This window comes from Erpetoichthys calabaricus, chromosome 7 (genome assembly GCF_900747795.2).
Source record: "Erpetoichthys calabaricus chromosome 7, fErpCal1.3, whole genome shotgun sequence".
NCBI classification, from domain to species: domain Eukaryota; kingdom Metazoa; phylum Chordata; class Cladistia; order Polypteriformes; family Polypteridae; genus Erpetoichthys; species Erpetoichthys calabaricus.
The window spans coordinates 154,463,598-154,476,136 of record NC_041400.2 but is presented as its reverse complement, the minus strand read 5'-3'; the positions used below and the strand labels follow the sequence as shown (position 1 = coordinate 154,476,136).

The window sequence follows — 12,539 nt, the reverse complement described above, 5'->3', positions numbered from 1 at the left end:
CTTCGAGAACTTGATCTTGCCTGATTAAGAGTTGTTGGTGCTGGAGGTAATGTAACCAATCCAAAGTACAATTTTTTTTTTTTTTTTACACAATGAACAGTTATTTATTGCATAACATTTTTTACTAAACAAATTATATAAATGTCAAAAGTTTGTTTTTATATGTAAAAAATATTTAATAATTTCAAAAAAATCAGAAGGGTTAAAACATTTTTATTACACTGCATATAGTACAGTGAATGGCATCCTCTCCAAGTCTGTTGGCTGCCCTCCTGCCCTGTGCTGCAGGGATCAGTCCCTGCCCATCAGGACCCCATTGTGTAACATAAAAACCAGAATAATACAGTAACTGTTTGCTACTAAATGCAGGCTAACCCACTACACAAGAATTCACTACATAGAAAAGCTTTGCAGAAAGTGTTTATCCAATTTAACATTGGTGTATGTAAATGTATTTTTTATTGTTGAAATTCACTTGTATTGTTCATATAAAATTATAAATGAATTGTTAAAATTTATATACAAAAAGTATGTTAGTGTAAAGTCATGCATTTCAGAATTAAATAACAATACTGTCCATTAGATGTTGGATCTAGAAAGCATACTCTTGAGAGTCATAACAGACCCATCGTGGTTTGTAACCAGACACCATATAAAGGCAGTTTGTAAGACTAATAGGATTCTTTAAGTCTTGCTTGCTTTTTTTTATGCAAGTCTAAAGAGGTTGTTCTTAAAGTACATATTGCTCTCTGTGGCCTTAAAGTAGATGGAATAGTGAAAGTAGTTTCTGTTCTTGTATTACAAAAATAAGTAACTATTTGGGAAAATGTAGAAAGGAGGTAAGTAGGTTATTTCAAAAAAGAGGGATACAGGTTATAAGGGAGGTCTGAAGGAATGGAATCGCTTTATTCAGGCTACAGTCAACCACAGCTATACTTCAGGTATTAGAAAAATAACACACACAGAAAATCAGTTGCATGGACCTACTTAGTGAGTGCCTTGGTTGTTAATATCCTATCACAATGATGTATTGTGTTGGAAACACTAAGTGAATAAAAATTAGTAAGTTATGCTGGTTTGGATGCCATGTTCCTTTACATATTTTTGAAACTTTATTATTTGTTGACTGTCCCTTCATATCTGATCAAGCCACTAAAGTATGTAGTTGGTGATTAAGGTCCAAATGTCCTTCCTGTTGAGGCCATGTGGAGTTTACATATCTCCCACTACCCACATACAATTCTTAGGGGGATTCCAACGTTCAACTAATTCCTAAAGACTTGCAGATTTCCCTAACTGACTAGATATATGTAAATTAATCTGCCCTGTGATGGACTAGGGACCCATTTAGAATAAATCCACCTTAATAAAAAAAAAGTGTATTTGTGTGTATGTTTGGCTGCTATGACACAGTCATTATAACCAGATGGTGCATCACAAGCATTAACACTGCTTTTAAAAATCCCATACCAAATGGCATATGATAGAGACCTATGCATTGGATCTGTTATTCCAACAGATTTTATTTCTACAAATGTATGTGGTTCGCCATCTTTTGGGATGACAAATTAAATGCACTTTATTACAACATGCATTACAAAACACATTCCAATGATGGTGCTCTACAAACTTTCACTCTGAGGTTTACAATTGTACCTCTCCTCGGGGAAACTTTCCTTACCCTGACACGGCACAATTATAAAATGTGCTGCCAATCCCTAGAGCAGCAACTAAGAAGAAAAAATGACGTGTGTGGCCACCATTACTTTACTACTAACCCCACAACCAGTACAGAGCACCCCAACAGATACAAGTTGATAAATGTAATAAAATTATTATTGTAAATAAGTTGTTTCTTATACAAAACCCATGCTCCAGTGCACCCCTCCTTTTTTTTTTTTTTAATATTCAGTATTGGAACTGTTACACCAAGTTATGTCTTGATACAAGGAACTTCCTTCTACAGTCTTGTCAGGCCATCTCCATTGTAAAACATGAAGTGGAAAAATCCTTCAGGTTTATTTGCCATCCATGCATGAACCTGGGATCACCTGATTCTTCCTGTAGTGGTCGTACTTTCCCCTGCAATTCTGCAGTCTTCCTCTGGCGCTGTGCCTTGACTTTATTCCCTCTGCTCTCGCACCTGCACCATCACCATTTTTGTATGCTCAGCCCTACCCAGATTCCGAATAACTTTTCAGTTTTTGTTCTTCTGCAGTGATGGAGAAAGTACAACCTGACAGTGACCCTGCACACACGTCACAATTTTTGCACATTGATTACTTAGATTTCAGCCCGTCTTAGATGGGTAGCACAGCTAGTTCAGGATAATCGGGCACCTTGCATTTTTATTTGCTCATGAACTATGATTTTTTTAATTTGCTTTGAGTAAATGTCTGCTCAGATATGATATTCCTCAGGTTGAAATGAAAGAGTTCTAAGCAATAAACATTTTTTGTAGTAGTTTATTGGTGTTTTGTGTCCCTTATTTGTCACTTATATCAGCAAATCACTAATAAGAAGTTTTAGACTTTGACATATTGGGTCATTAGCTTGATAAGCAGATATAATTATAATATATAAGTAAGAATTACTGAATATTTTTTTTTTGGCAGGAATTTGTTCCTCGAGTTTTAGTGATGTATCTAATAGCTGCTGTGGCCTTCCTCTTCTATATTTCTAAAGTTCCAGAAAGGTATTTTCCAGGTATGTTATTAATACTTAAATGTTGTGTTTGTGCACTTTTTGAATTATCTTTTAAAATACAGTATTTTATTTACCCGAGGTGCTATATGTTGGTGCAGTAGTTAGCACTGCTGTCTCATGGCTCCTGTGATATGTTTTTTATCTCTGGCTCAGTCCACCATCTATGTAGTTTGTGTGTTCTTTGGGTCGGCGTTCTGCTAATACGGTGGTTTCCTTTTGCATCTCAAAGGCATGCATGTTGGGTTAATTGTCCACTTTAGATTTACTTGGAATGAGGAAAGCATGGTATGCCATACAGTAGGTGTAGGGCTGAATTCTCTTATAAATGATGCTGCCGATTAAAACTGGTGTCTCACAACACCGCTGCAATGAAATAGTGAGTTCAGAAAATGGATGGATGGGTGAATGTCACAAAGCCTTTGGAACAACATGTACCTCACAGTGAAAACTTTATTATTATGACTGTTTTGTTGATAGACAGCTGGTATCTATAGGTTAAGATTTAGAAGGTACTTTAGGCAGTGACCTTTTAACGTATTTCACATCAGTTGTTTTATCGAGGAAAAAGTAGAGAAAGAATCCCAGTATGACAAAATTGGATCAGTCCATTCAAGAACAAGCCATTCACCCCAGCAAAGCTCACCAGTCCTATCCCCTTGAGTTTAGGTTATTTTGGAATAACTGAGTGTTGAAGGTTCCTAAAGCCCTACTGTCTACCCCACTGCATGGTAATTTATTCATGTGTCTGTGGTTGTCTGTGTGAAGAAAAGCTTCCTAATGTTTTTGTGAAATTTACCCTTGCATCAAGTTTCCAACTGTGTCCCCATGTTCTTGCTGAACTCATTTTAAAGGTAACAGTCTTGATCCACTGTACTAATTCCGTTCATACTTTTAAACACTTCAATCATGTCTCCTCTTAATCTTCTTTTATTTAAACTGTGAAAGGGCTCGGCTCCTTTAATATATCTTCATAACTCACCCCACCCGCTTCTGGAATCGGCCTAGTCACTCATCTCTGGACGTTTCTAGTGCTTCTGTGTCTTTTTTTTTTTTTTATAGCCTGGAGTCCAAAACTTCACCCAGTACTCCAGGTGTGGCCTCACCAATGTGTTTTAAAGTTTGAGCATAACCTCCTTTGATTTGTACACCACACATCAGGGCACTATATACAACGTAACATCTCGTTAGCCTTATTAATGGTTAGTGTGTGAATGGAGCTCCACACACTAAACAAACGTACTTGTAGACCAAGTAACTCACAAACAGATGCAGTTTTTGGAATTGACTGGCACTGCAGCATTTATATAGTAGCAAAAACTGAAGTGGCATTGTATATACTGTAATTTAGAGTTGGCATTATCAATTAAATCGTATCTATTAATCTACCATTTATTTTGATGATTGATTGATTGGACTTGGCGTTTCAAGGTGTCCAAAAAATGTAACCTGGAAAACCAAGTTTTTACAAGAATATGAACACTGTGTGCCATATAGATATAAGTGCATCACAGGTTAAGCTGATGTTGACATGCAGCAGTTCAGATACCAGGCAGCACATAAAACCCTACATTTTTCTTTTCAACGGAATCTTCAACTAACATTCATTTAGCAACTTTTTTTTTTTTTTTTTTTTTTTACTTAAGACCCAAACGAACTAGCTTTGTCATGGATCTGTGCGTAGCAGCCCTCATTACTGGTGAGGAATACAAATGCACAGTGTGGGCTTCAGTCATGTTTTTTTTTTAATCATTTTGTGCTTTTGTGTGCATGTTTCACTGAGTGTAACCAGAAGGATGTGCTTCTACTCGGTCATTTGTGTCACAGGTGAGCAGGTCAATCAGCAACTGACCATTTAGCTAAACGGTAGAAAATGGCACTTGTACTTCAAACCATTCTCAGTGTGCATCTTAACAACCGTAGCCATGGGGAGTTGGTGATACAGAGTGATCAAAAGCCGCATGTGTCGCCAAGGTAAACTGTGTGAGCAGCATTTTGCCATTAGCTCATAAGGAATGCCTGGCACCTTGTAATGTGTGCCCCAATTTCCAGTTGTAAAGGCAAGCTTGTGGTCTGTCTGTGTGTTTTTAGCACAAGACCAGGTTTTTTGTTTTTTTTGTTTTCTCATTTTTTGCCAAGCACTTTCGGTCCCACTGCTCACTTATTTGCAGGTACAAGGCATAGTACAGTGAGAATATGTAAAATCAGCACCCAGCATAGGCCATAATTTGAACCCATGGCCATGGAGCTGTGAGTAGCAGTACTAATCACTGTTAAATTGCAACAAACCATTTCATATGTGATTACTTGTGTGTGAAAGAAACATTTTTGATCCCATCAGATAGTTTGTTTTGTGCCTGGTGTTAAAAACGCTGAACATCCTTGTAGCCAATAACCCTTTTTTTTTGTTTTTTTTCTCTCCCCTTTCCCACGACAGGTCAGCTGAACTACCTGGGGTCAAGTCATCAGGTGTGGCATATTCTGGTTGTGTTGATGTTTTATTGGTGGCACCAGTCAGCTGTGTACATCACACAGTATAGACATACCCAGCCTTGTCCCGAGGACCCAGTCCATGCCTAATCCCAGACAAAATGCCTTGTCCGCTAAAGAACGTATGGTACCCACCAAGCCCCCTTCAATTCAAGTGCCTATGTACAGGTGAATGCTAGGTGCTGCCTTGCTTGTTCTTCCACAGACTTTTGTACATTTATCAGAAGTTATTTAATTTAAAAGAAAACCATTCATTGTAAAATATTTCTTTTCGTTGATGTTTTAATGTACATTTTTGATATTCAAAATGTAACTAGCAATGTGTTTTTTTTTCTGCTATCAGTATTTAGTTCTTTTTCCTAAAACAAATATATATATTAGTGAATTTGAACACTGCTCTCTCAGTGGTACGGTGAAATAACTTTTGGGTATGAGTTAGACATGTCACAAAGGGTTAAAAATCTACAAACAAGGCCAAAATGTACTTATTTCTTTAAAATTGGTACTACAGAGAATGTATTGTAATTAAATGTCACAGTCTTTTAAATTTAGCAGAAGGCTTGAATCTGTCAGCTTTCTTACAAAACATGGTTGATGAGAGGACCCACACATCCACTGTTACTGTTGTTTGATTTTTTTGTTTAATTTTATAAATACTAAAGCAGGTTTCATGTTTAAATTCTCCTGCACTGCACTGGGTCCCTAGTCTTTTTATTTTATATTTTAAATTGGCACTAACCTAGGGGGTAGCCTTGTGGTCTTGGCATAAACTGAACGGAATGTCAGGCTTGCCAGGCCGTGATTTTTCAAAGAGGTACCCGTTGTACAGTTTGACGGATAGCGTGTGACTCGCTTAACAGGTTATACGTATTGTGAACCTTTTCTGTTGACATGACTTGGATACTAATGTTGTAAATAATGAGTGTGCACCACCGTTATACTTCTACTAACAGGCTGCTGCCTTAAAGCGAATGAGAACATTTGCTTTTCATGTGCAATGCGAGTAAGACAGGAGAGCACACATTGTTACTGCAGGTTTTAGATCTGGGTGTTCGGAGGACTTTCTCAGAATCTCAGTATTGCAGTTTTTTAAGTGAATAATAAAAGCTTTTATTTTTTTGGTGTAGGACAGGTGTGTTCTTTGTCTGAAAATGCATTGCTATTCTTTACAGAAGCTGAATATTGATGGCACTTCAATGTATATTTTTGGGAAACAATCTTGAGTCAGATAATTTGTTTTAAAAAAAGCAACTTAATGTAAAACACTGTTTACTTAATCACGTGTAACAAATGATGTTTTTGTCAATCTGTAATGTGTGCATCTTGTTTCAGGTGATAGTCATTCTTATTTACAGTAACCCTGTTAAAGCCAAAGCAGTCATTGGTTGATATTCTTCAGATTCCTAAGGAGTGTTACTGTAGACAGACTTTGGAATATACGGTTTAACAGTGAAATGGTGCAGAAGCCCAGTAAAGGCTGTCATTTACTAGCGCAAACTGGAGGCAGATAGACTGGTGTGAATTCCTACTGTGAAGGTGAGTTACTGTTGGCACTAAGCAGAAAGCTTGTCATTTAAGGCACTGAACTTACCATGATGGTGCATGTAGCGAGGCTCAGTCACGTTTGTGCTTCTTGATAAAGAAGTTCATATCCTCAAGTTGCAGCACTTGTCTGGTAACAGTGTGTTTAACTACTTGTTATTACTACGGTAGTGTATGTGAAGTACTGTACTGACATGACTTAAAAAAAGAAGTGTCTGGCCTTTAATTCTAATGCATGCTTTAGAATAAACAAATGTATTTATTTTGAGTAGTATATGTGATGATGAATGGCATTCCTGGTATTGCATTGTTTTAATAAAAAAAAAACTGAAACAAGTGAATGTATTCCTCTCAAGACTGTAATATTCATTGTGATTGTTCTGTACATAATACACTCTTACCACAAGTTTCACAAATTAGAAACCATTCTGTCCACCAAGCGCATTTATTGCTCTTCTGCCGTCTTGTAACGTACCAAGAAACAGTCGATATTCTGAATATTTAGGCCAGCAAGAAGGAACAAACTCGCTCATAAACTTTTTTTTTGTGAATTTCCCCTTGGGATTAATAAAGTCTGTTTATCTATCTATCTATCTATCTATCTATCTATCTATCTATCTATCTATCTATCTATCTATCTATCTATCTATCTATCTATCTATCTATCAAGCCTAAGCCTCTAGCAAATTACTGTCCTAAGAGATTAAGTGGCACACTTCATAAAAAATAAGTACACATAATGCTTTGACCCACTTTATTTATTGCAGTATTAGACATGAGAATAGCATAATAAAAATAACCAAAGAAACCATAACTGGTGGACGTTCGTTCAGTCTGTTATTCCATTAAAAAAAAAAAAGCAGCAACCTTTGACTTGTAGGTTCAACATATTAATTGGCTTCAAATGATTAAATATTCCTGTGAGGTGTTCAATCGTTACAGCTGTCAAATTAATGAATGTGTCAATACAAGAATATACCTTAAAAAATACTTTCAAGTACGAACAACTTTAGAACAAGTGAGTGTCTGAAAAGTGCACTTGTTTTGCATACCAGCAGTACGAAGGATTTTAAGAAACTTTAACTTGATTCTGGTTTTCCTGCAATGGTTTAATTTCCCTTTTAATAAAAAATGATGCCCATGCACTGATTATGGGTTGTCACAACCCAGTCAAGAGTTGTAAAGACCTAGAAAACCACTCTGGACAGTAATATAAAATGTGCAAAATTACAGTGTACAGTTGGGTACTTGATTATTAAAAAAAATCAATTATGGGGCATGATGATGATGCACAAAAGAAAAGACTTTTTTAATCCTCTCCACCTTTTTAAATTTTAAATACACTTGATGCATGATGTAAATGACGACGTCCTTTGACTCCGTATGTTCAGGTCCTTTGAGAATACTTTTGTTTTTGCCTCCTTTTTCAAGCGCCGCCACTTTTTGTATTGCTTTGTTACCTCCCATGAATTATAACCAAGTGGCATCGCAGAAAAATCCAGTAAGAGGCGTTTAGTGGTTCTCCTAAAAAATCACAGCAGAAATCAAGTTTTTTGTCAATAATTTATCTAACACAAACAACAATTGTTGTTTCTAGTATATATTTTTTCCAACCACTGTTACAGTCTTCTTAGCGGAGACCAGTGTTCAACAATTGTAATTAAAATGTTCCTTTCAGTAAAAGTTGGAAAGAAATGGCAGAAAAGGTTTTACTGCTAAAATAAAAAAATATATATTAAAAAAAAAAAAAAACTAGTCTGTTAAAAATATGCTTGAAAAATGAAAGAAAAAACAGACTGAATGAAGCAAAATGAAACTTAAAGGCTCGGTTTGAATTAACCGTAAAGGAAAGTGAGAAGCCAGTATCGGCCTTTTCTGTTTTGGCTCAGAGGTACTGTGCAGCAGGGTGCAGCTGTGGCCATAAGGCACTGCGGTGTGAAATGAATGTTGCTGAAATGTTCAGAAGCCTTCCCATAGAGCCTTGCAGCCAGTCATCTTTAAGCAGTGAATAACGGTGCAGGCTCGTTCTCACAGTAAGATTTCGGTCATCCTAAATGAGGCGTTCACATCCATTTTCCAACTTTAAGCAGTCCCGTGAATTGCACATTATGAGTGCATAAAGGCTTGTCAGGTGAACATTAGTTGCCTACTGATAGTCTACTTATATATTCTATAGTAATTTTAGCACTTGTGGTAGGTTGTGTATGAAAAGAAAATCGATCCGTTTTTATTCACGGTTTTGACACCTTTGCTGCTTGTTTCAAATAATTGGTTTTGGCTGCAAACACTAAAACACTGAAGTTACAATCCCATGACAGCCCAAGCAGAGAAGCAGCAGGCCTTGCACATTTGTTCTGGAAGACTATTGTTTAGAGGGAAAAGGAGCTGCTCCAAAAGGATCAAGCTCAACCTGCGCTGCCTGCTGGGGGGCACTCTGTACTACAAGTTCTGTGAAGGGCACGGCGCCAAAATCATCTGTTTTTAACCCATCTCCACCATGAAACGAACCATGGAGTGAACTTTGTCTAGGCCTCCCACCACTCAAGTTGAGATCTCCTCTGTTGTCTCCTAAACCTTGGTGCTGTGGGAGTCTGCCAGACTCTGGTGGATGGAATGGCTTTGCACCAAACAGGTCCAGTATTGTTTCTTCAGGCTGCAACGATGGCCCTTTGTCTTTCGAATCAGGTGGCGCCAAACTGATATTCTCTTTTGAGTCTGACGTGTTCAAAAACTCATTGCTGCTCTGAGAATCTCGTCTTCCCACTTTCTTATGTCTGCGTACGCGCTCCGGTGTACGATAGTTCGTTTTTGTGGTTTTTCTGCCACTGGTGGGAGTGCCATGGTGCCGCTTCCCGTTTCCACTTGTATTTTCTTGTTTTGTACGTCTTTGTCTGGAGGAAAGTTTTTGGAGACTCCTCTGCTTTGTTTTTTGCTGCTGAGGCGTTGAACAGTCTTCAAATGGCACCTGCCCAAAAATGTCTTCTTTATTGCCAGAATCAGGAAATTGTTGGGGTGGCTGGAAAGGAATTGAGCCAAAAATATCTATGCTGTCTGGAGAAACTGGCGGGGACTGGAAGAGTGCTGCTTCTCCTGGTTTCCCAGGTTTGGATAAACTTCTATTAAATGGCGCTTTGGTGAATACATCAAATTCATCCATATTTTGCTCAGTGGTGGGTGACTGAAATGGTGCTTGAGAAAATATGTCCATGTTCTCTGCAGAGGTCTTGGTCTGTTCAGTTCTAAGGAAAGGCACAGCACCAAACACATCCACTTCTGACTTTAAGGCGGCTCCTGCCTCCATACCAGGGTCTTGTGGCATTATTATTTGGTTGTTGGCAGGATTCCCAGTTCCACCAACCACGTGATCAGTTCCCAGGCCGACTCCTGGCTGCTTTCTCTTCCTAAGGTCAATATCAGAGTCTGAGCTCCGCTTGTCCTCCTCTTCATCCTCAACCTCTTCCTCAGAATCCATCAGAAGGGGTCTCTGCCCAAAATTTTCTGGCTCAGTGTCATTGCTGTCGTTAAACTCCCCGTGCTCACTGTTTAAGGCTTCTTCGTCTTCCTGCTCCTCTTCCTCACTGCTTTTTGGAGAAGGAGGATCTGACTCAAAGTCACTGTCCGAGTCCTCTCCTCCTCTTCGGGTTTGTTGCCCAGAAGGACCACTTTTTTTGCCTCCCTTATGTTCTTTGGACAGCTGGCCTTGCTTTTCTGCTTTTCCATGGCTCTCTGCAACAACCCCTGACTCTGCTGTGGCCTCTTCTGGATGCTCTAAGCTGGAGCCTACACAACAAAACAGAAACAAGTGAGATTAAAGAATGCAACTTACGCTTCTCTACTTTTACAAAAATAATTTTGTAGTCAAGAGTAGATATCAGGAATTAAAAAACAGAACCTGCAAGGAACCTGTCATGTCATGTAGCATACAGTGACATGCAAAAGTTTGGGCACCCTTGCTTAAAATGTCTGTTACAGTGGATAGTTAAATGAGCAGAAGATGAACTGAACACCAAAAGGCATAATGTTAAAGATGACATCCTGCTTAACATATTAATTTCCATCATTCACTAGTACAAAATACCAAAAAATTAAAAGGGCCTGAAACAAACGTTTGGGCACACGACAAGGTCCGTACTTAGTAAGACGCCCTTTGGCAAGTACCGTAGCTTAAACACTTTTTGTAGCCAGCTAAGAGTCTTTCAGTGCTTACTTGGGGTATTTTCACTCATTCATCCTTGCAAAAGGCTTCTAATTCTGCAAGATTCGTGTGCCGTCTTGCATGCACTGCTCTTTTCAGATCTATTCCCAGATTTTTTTTAGTGATATTCAGATCAGGGGACTGTGGGGCAAAACCGTCAGCTTGTGCCTCTTGAGGTATTCCATTGTAGATTTTGAGATGTGTTTTGGATCATTATCTTCTTGTAGGACCCAACCTCATTTTAACAGTTAGTGTGATGTTTGCTTCCACAATTTTCTGGTATTTTTTTGAATCCATTCTTTGTGCCACTGGCTTCAACACAAGCCCAAAGCAAGATCAGTCCAGCCCCATGCTTAATACTTGGGAGAGGTGGTCTTTTCTTGGAATTCGGCACCCTTTTTTTCTCCAAACATACCTTTGTAAGTTGTGGCCAAAAAGCTCTATTTTGACTCCATCAGTCTGCAGGACTTGTTTCCGAAATGCATCAGGCTTTAGATGTTCACTTGAAAGCTTCGGGTGCTGAATTTTGTGGCGAGGATGCAGGAAAGGTTTTCTTCTGCTGACTGTACGATGAAGGTCGTATTTGTTCACGTGTCCCTGCACAGTAGAACGGTGCACCACCACTCCAGTCGGCTAAATTTTCCTGAGGTTTTTTTTTTTTGTAGTCCAACAGGGTTTTTTATTTGCCTTTCTAGGAATCCAATGAGCAGTTCTTTCAGAAAATTTTCCTGGTCTTCCAGACCTCAGTTTCATCTCCACCATTCCTGTTAACTGCCATTTCTTAATTAGATTACAAACTGAGGAAACAGCTACCTGAAAACTCTTTGCTATCTTTTTGTAGCCTTCTCCTTCAATTCAGTCTCCTTCAATTATTTTATTTTTCAGAGTGCCCATGGCTGCGGACTGTTGGGACAAGGCTTGAGGAGTCCAAGAATTTATACAGCATTGCAATTTGCATCACTTGGGGTTTCCTAACACTGACTGTGAACAAACCATAAGGTCTGAGGCCTTCGTAAAAGTTATCTAAGACCTGAAATATCTTGGGGTACCCAAACTTTTGCATGGGGCTACTTTCCTTTTTTTCACTGTACAATTGTACAAAACAAAAACAATAAACTAATCCTGCATAAAACTCAGAAAAGAAATGGGTCATCTTTAACTTTATGCCTTTTGGTGATCAGTTAGTTTTCTGATCTCTTGACTATTCACAGTAACAGACATTTTAAACAAGGGTGCCCAAACTTATGCATGCCACTGTTTTTTTTCCTTTTATAAAATTCTGTCTTTCGTTAAATCTTTGGACAATTACATATTTGGAATTTATAGAGCAAAAGAAAAGAGATGTGGCCTGTATAGTACTTACCCATATTATATGTAGACAAAATTATTATCACACACACTCTATAATCAGAACTGTCATCTTTTTTATGGTAACTTCTCAATTAAGGTAAGGAACACTTCACTAGCACAATTGTCAGGCCTCAGATTAAAAATGCTGCTACACAACTCCTCACGTGTAACATCTGATATAAAGAGAGTCTGAATGGCCTGTTGTTTTAAGTGCTTCGTGAAGAATCAATTACAATGTCAAACAGATGCATGAGAATAC

At 38.3% G+C, this 12,539-nt stretch overlaps 2 protein-coding genes across 6 annotated transcripts in view; one reads left to right on the top strand and one right to left on the bottom strand.

The window, feature by feature from the left end:
- Positions 1-7,071, top strand: part of paqr3a (progestin and adipoQ receptor family member IIIa) — a 39,806-nt gene extending 32,735 nt beyond the window's left edge. For 2 of the 3 annotated variants that reach the window (XM_028805603.2, XM_051929553.1), the window contains exons 7-8: positions 2,616-2,706; positions 5,141-7,071. In XM_028805603.2, coding sequence (XP_028661436.1) covers positions 2,616-2,706; positions 5,141-5,283 — 234 coding nt within the window. In that variant the 3' untranslated portion in view covers positions 5,284-7,071. The remainder of the gene's footprint in view (positions 1-2,615; positions 2,707-5,140) is intronic. The other variant, XR_007935377.1, reaches the window with a different exon arrangement.
- Positions 7,072-7,472: 401 nt separating this feature from the next.
- bmp2k (BMP2 inducible kinase) overlaps positions 7,473-12,539 on the bottom strand; it is a 194,798-nt gene continuing 189,731 nt past the window's right edge. For all 3 annotated transcript variants that reach the window (XM_051929548.1, XM_028805601.2, XM_028805602.2), the window contains exon 16: positions 7,473-10,515. In XM_051929548.1, the coding sequence (XP_051785508.1) occupies positions 9,098-10,515 (1,418 nt within the window). In that variant the 3' untranslated portion in view covers positions 7,473-9,097. The remainder of the gene's footprint in view (positions 10,516-12,539) is intronic.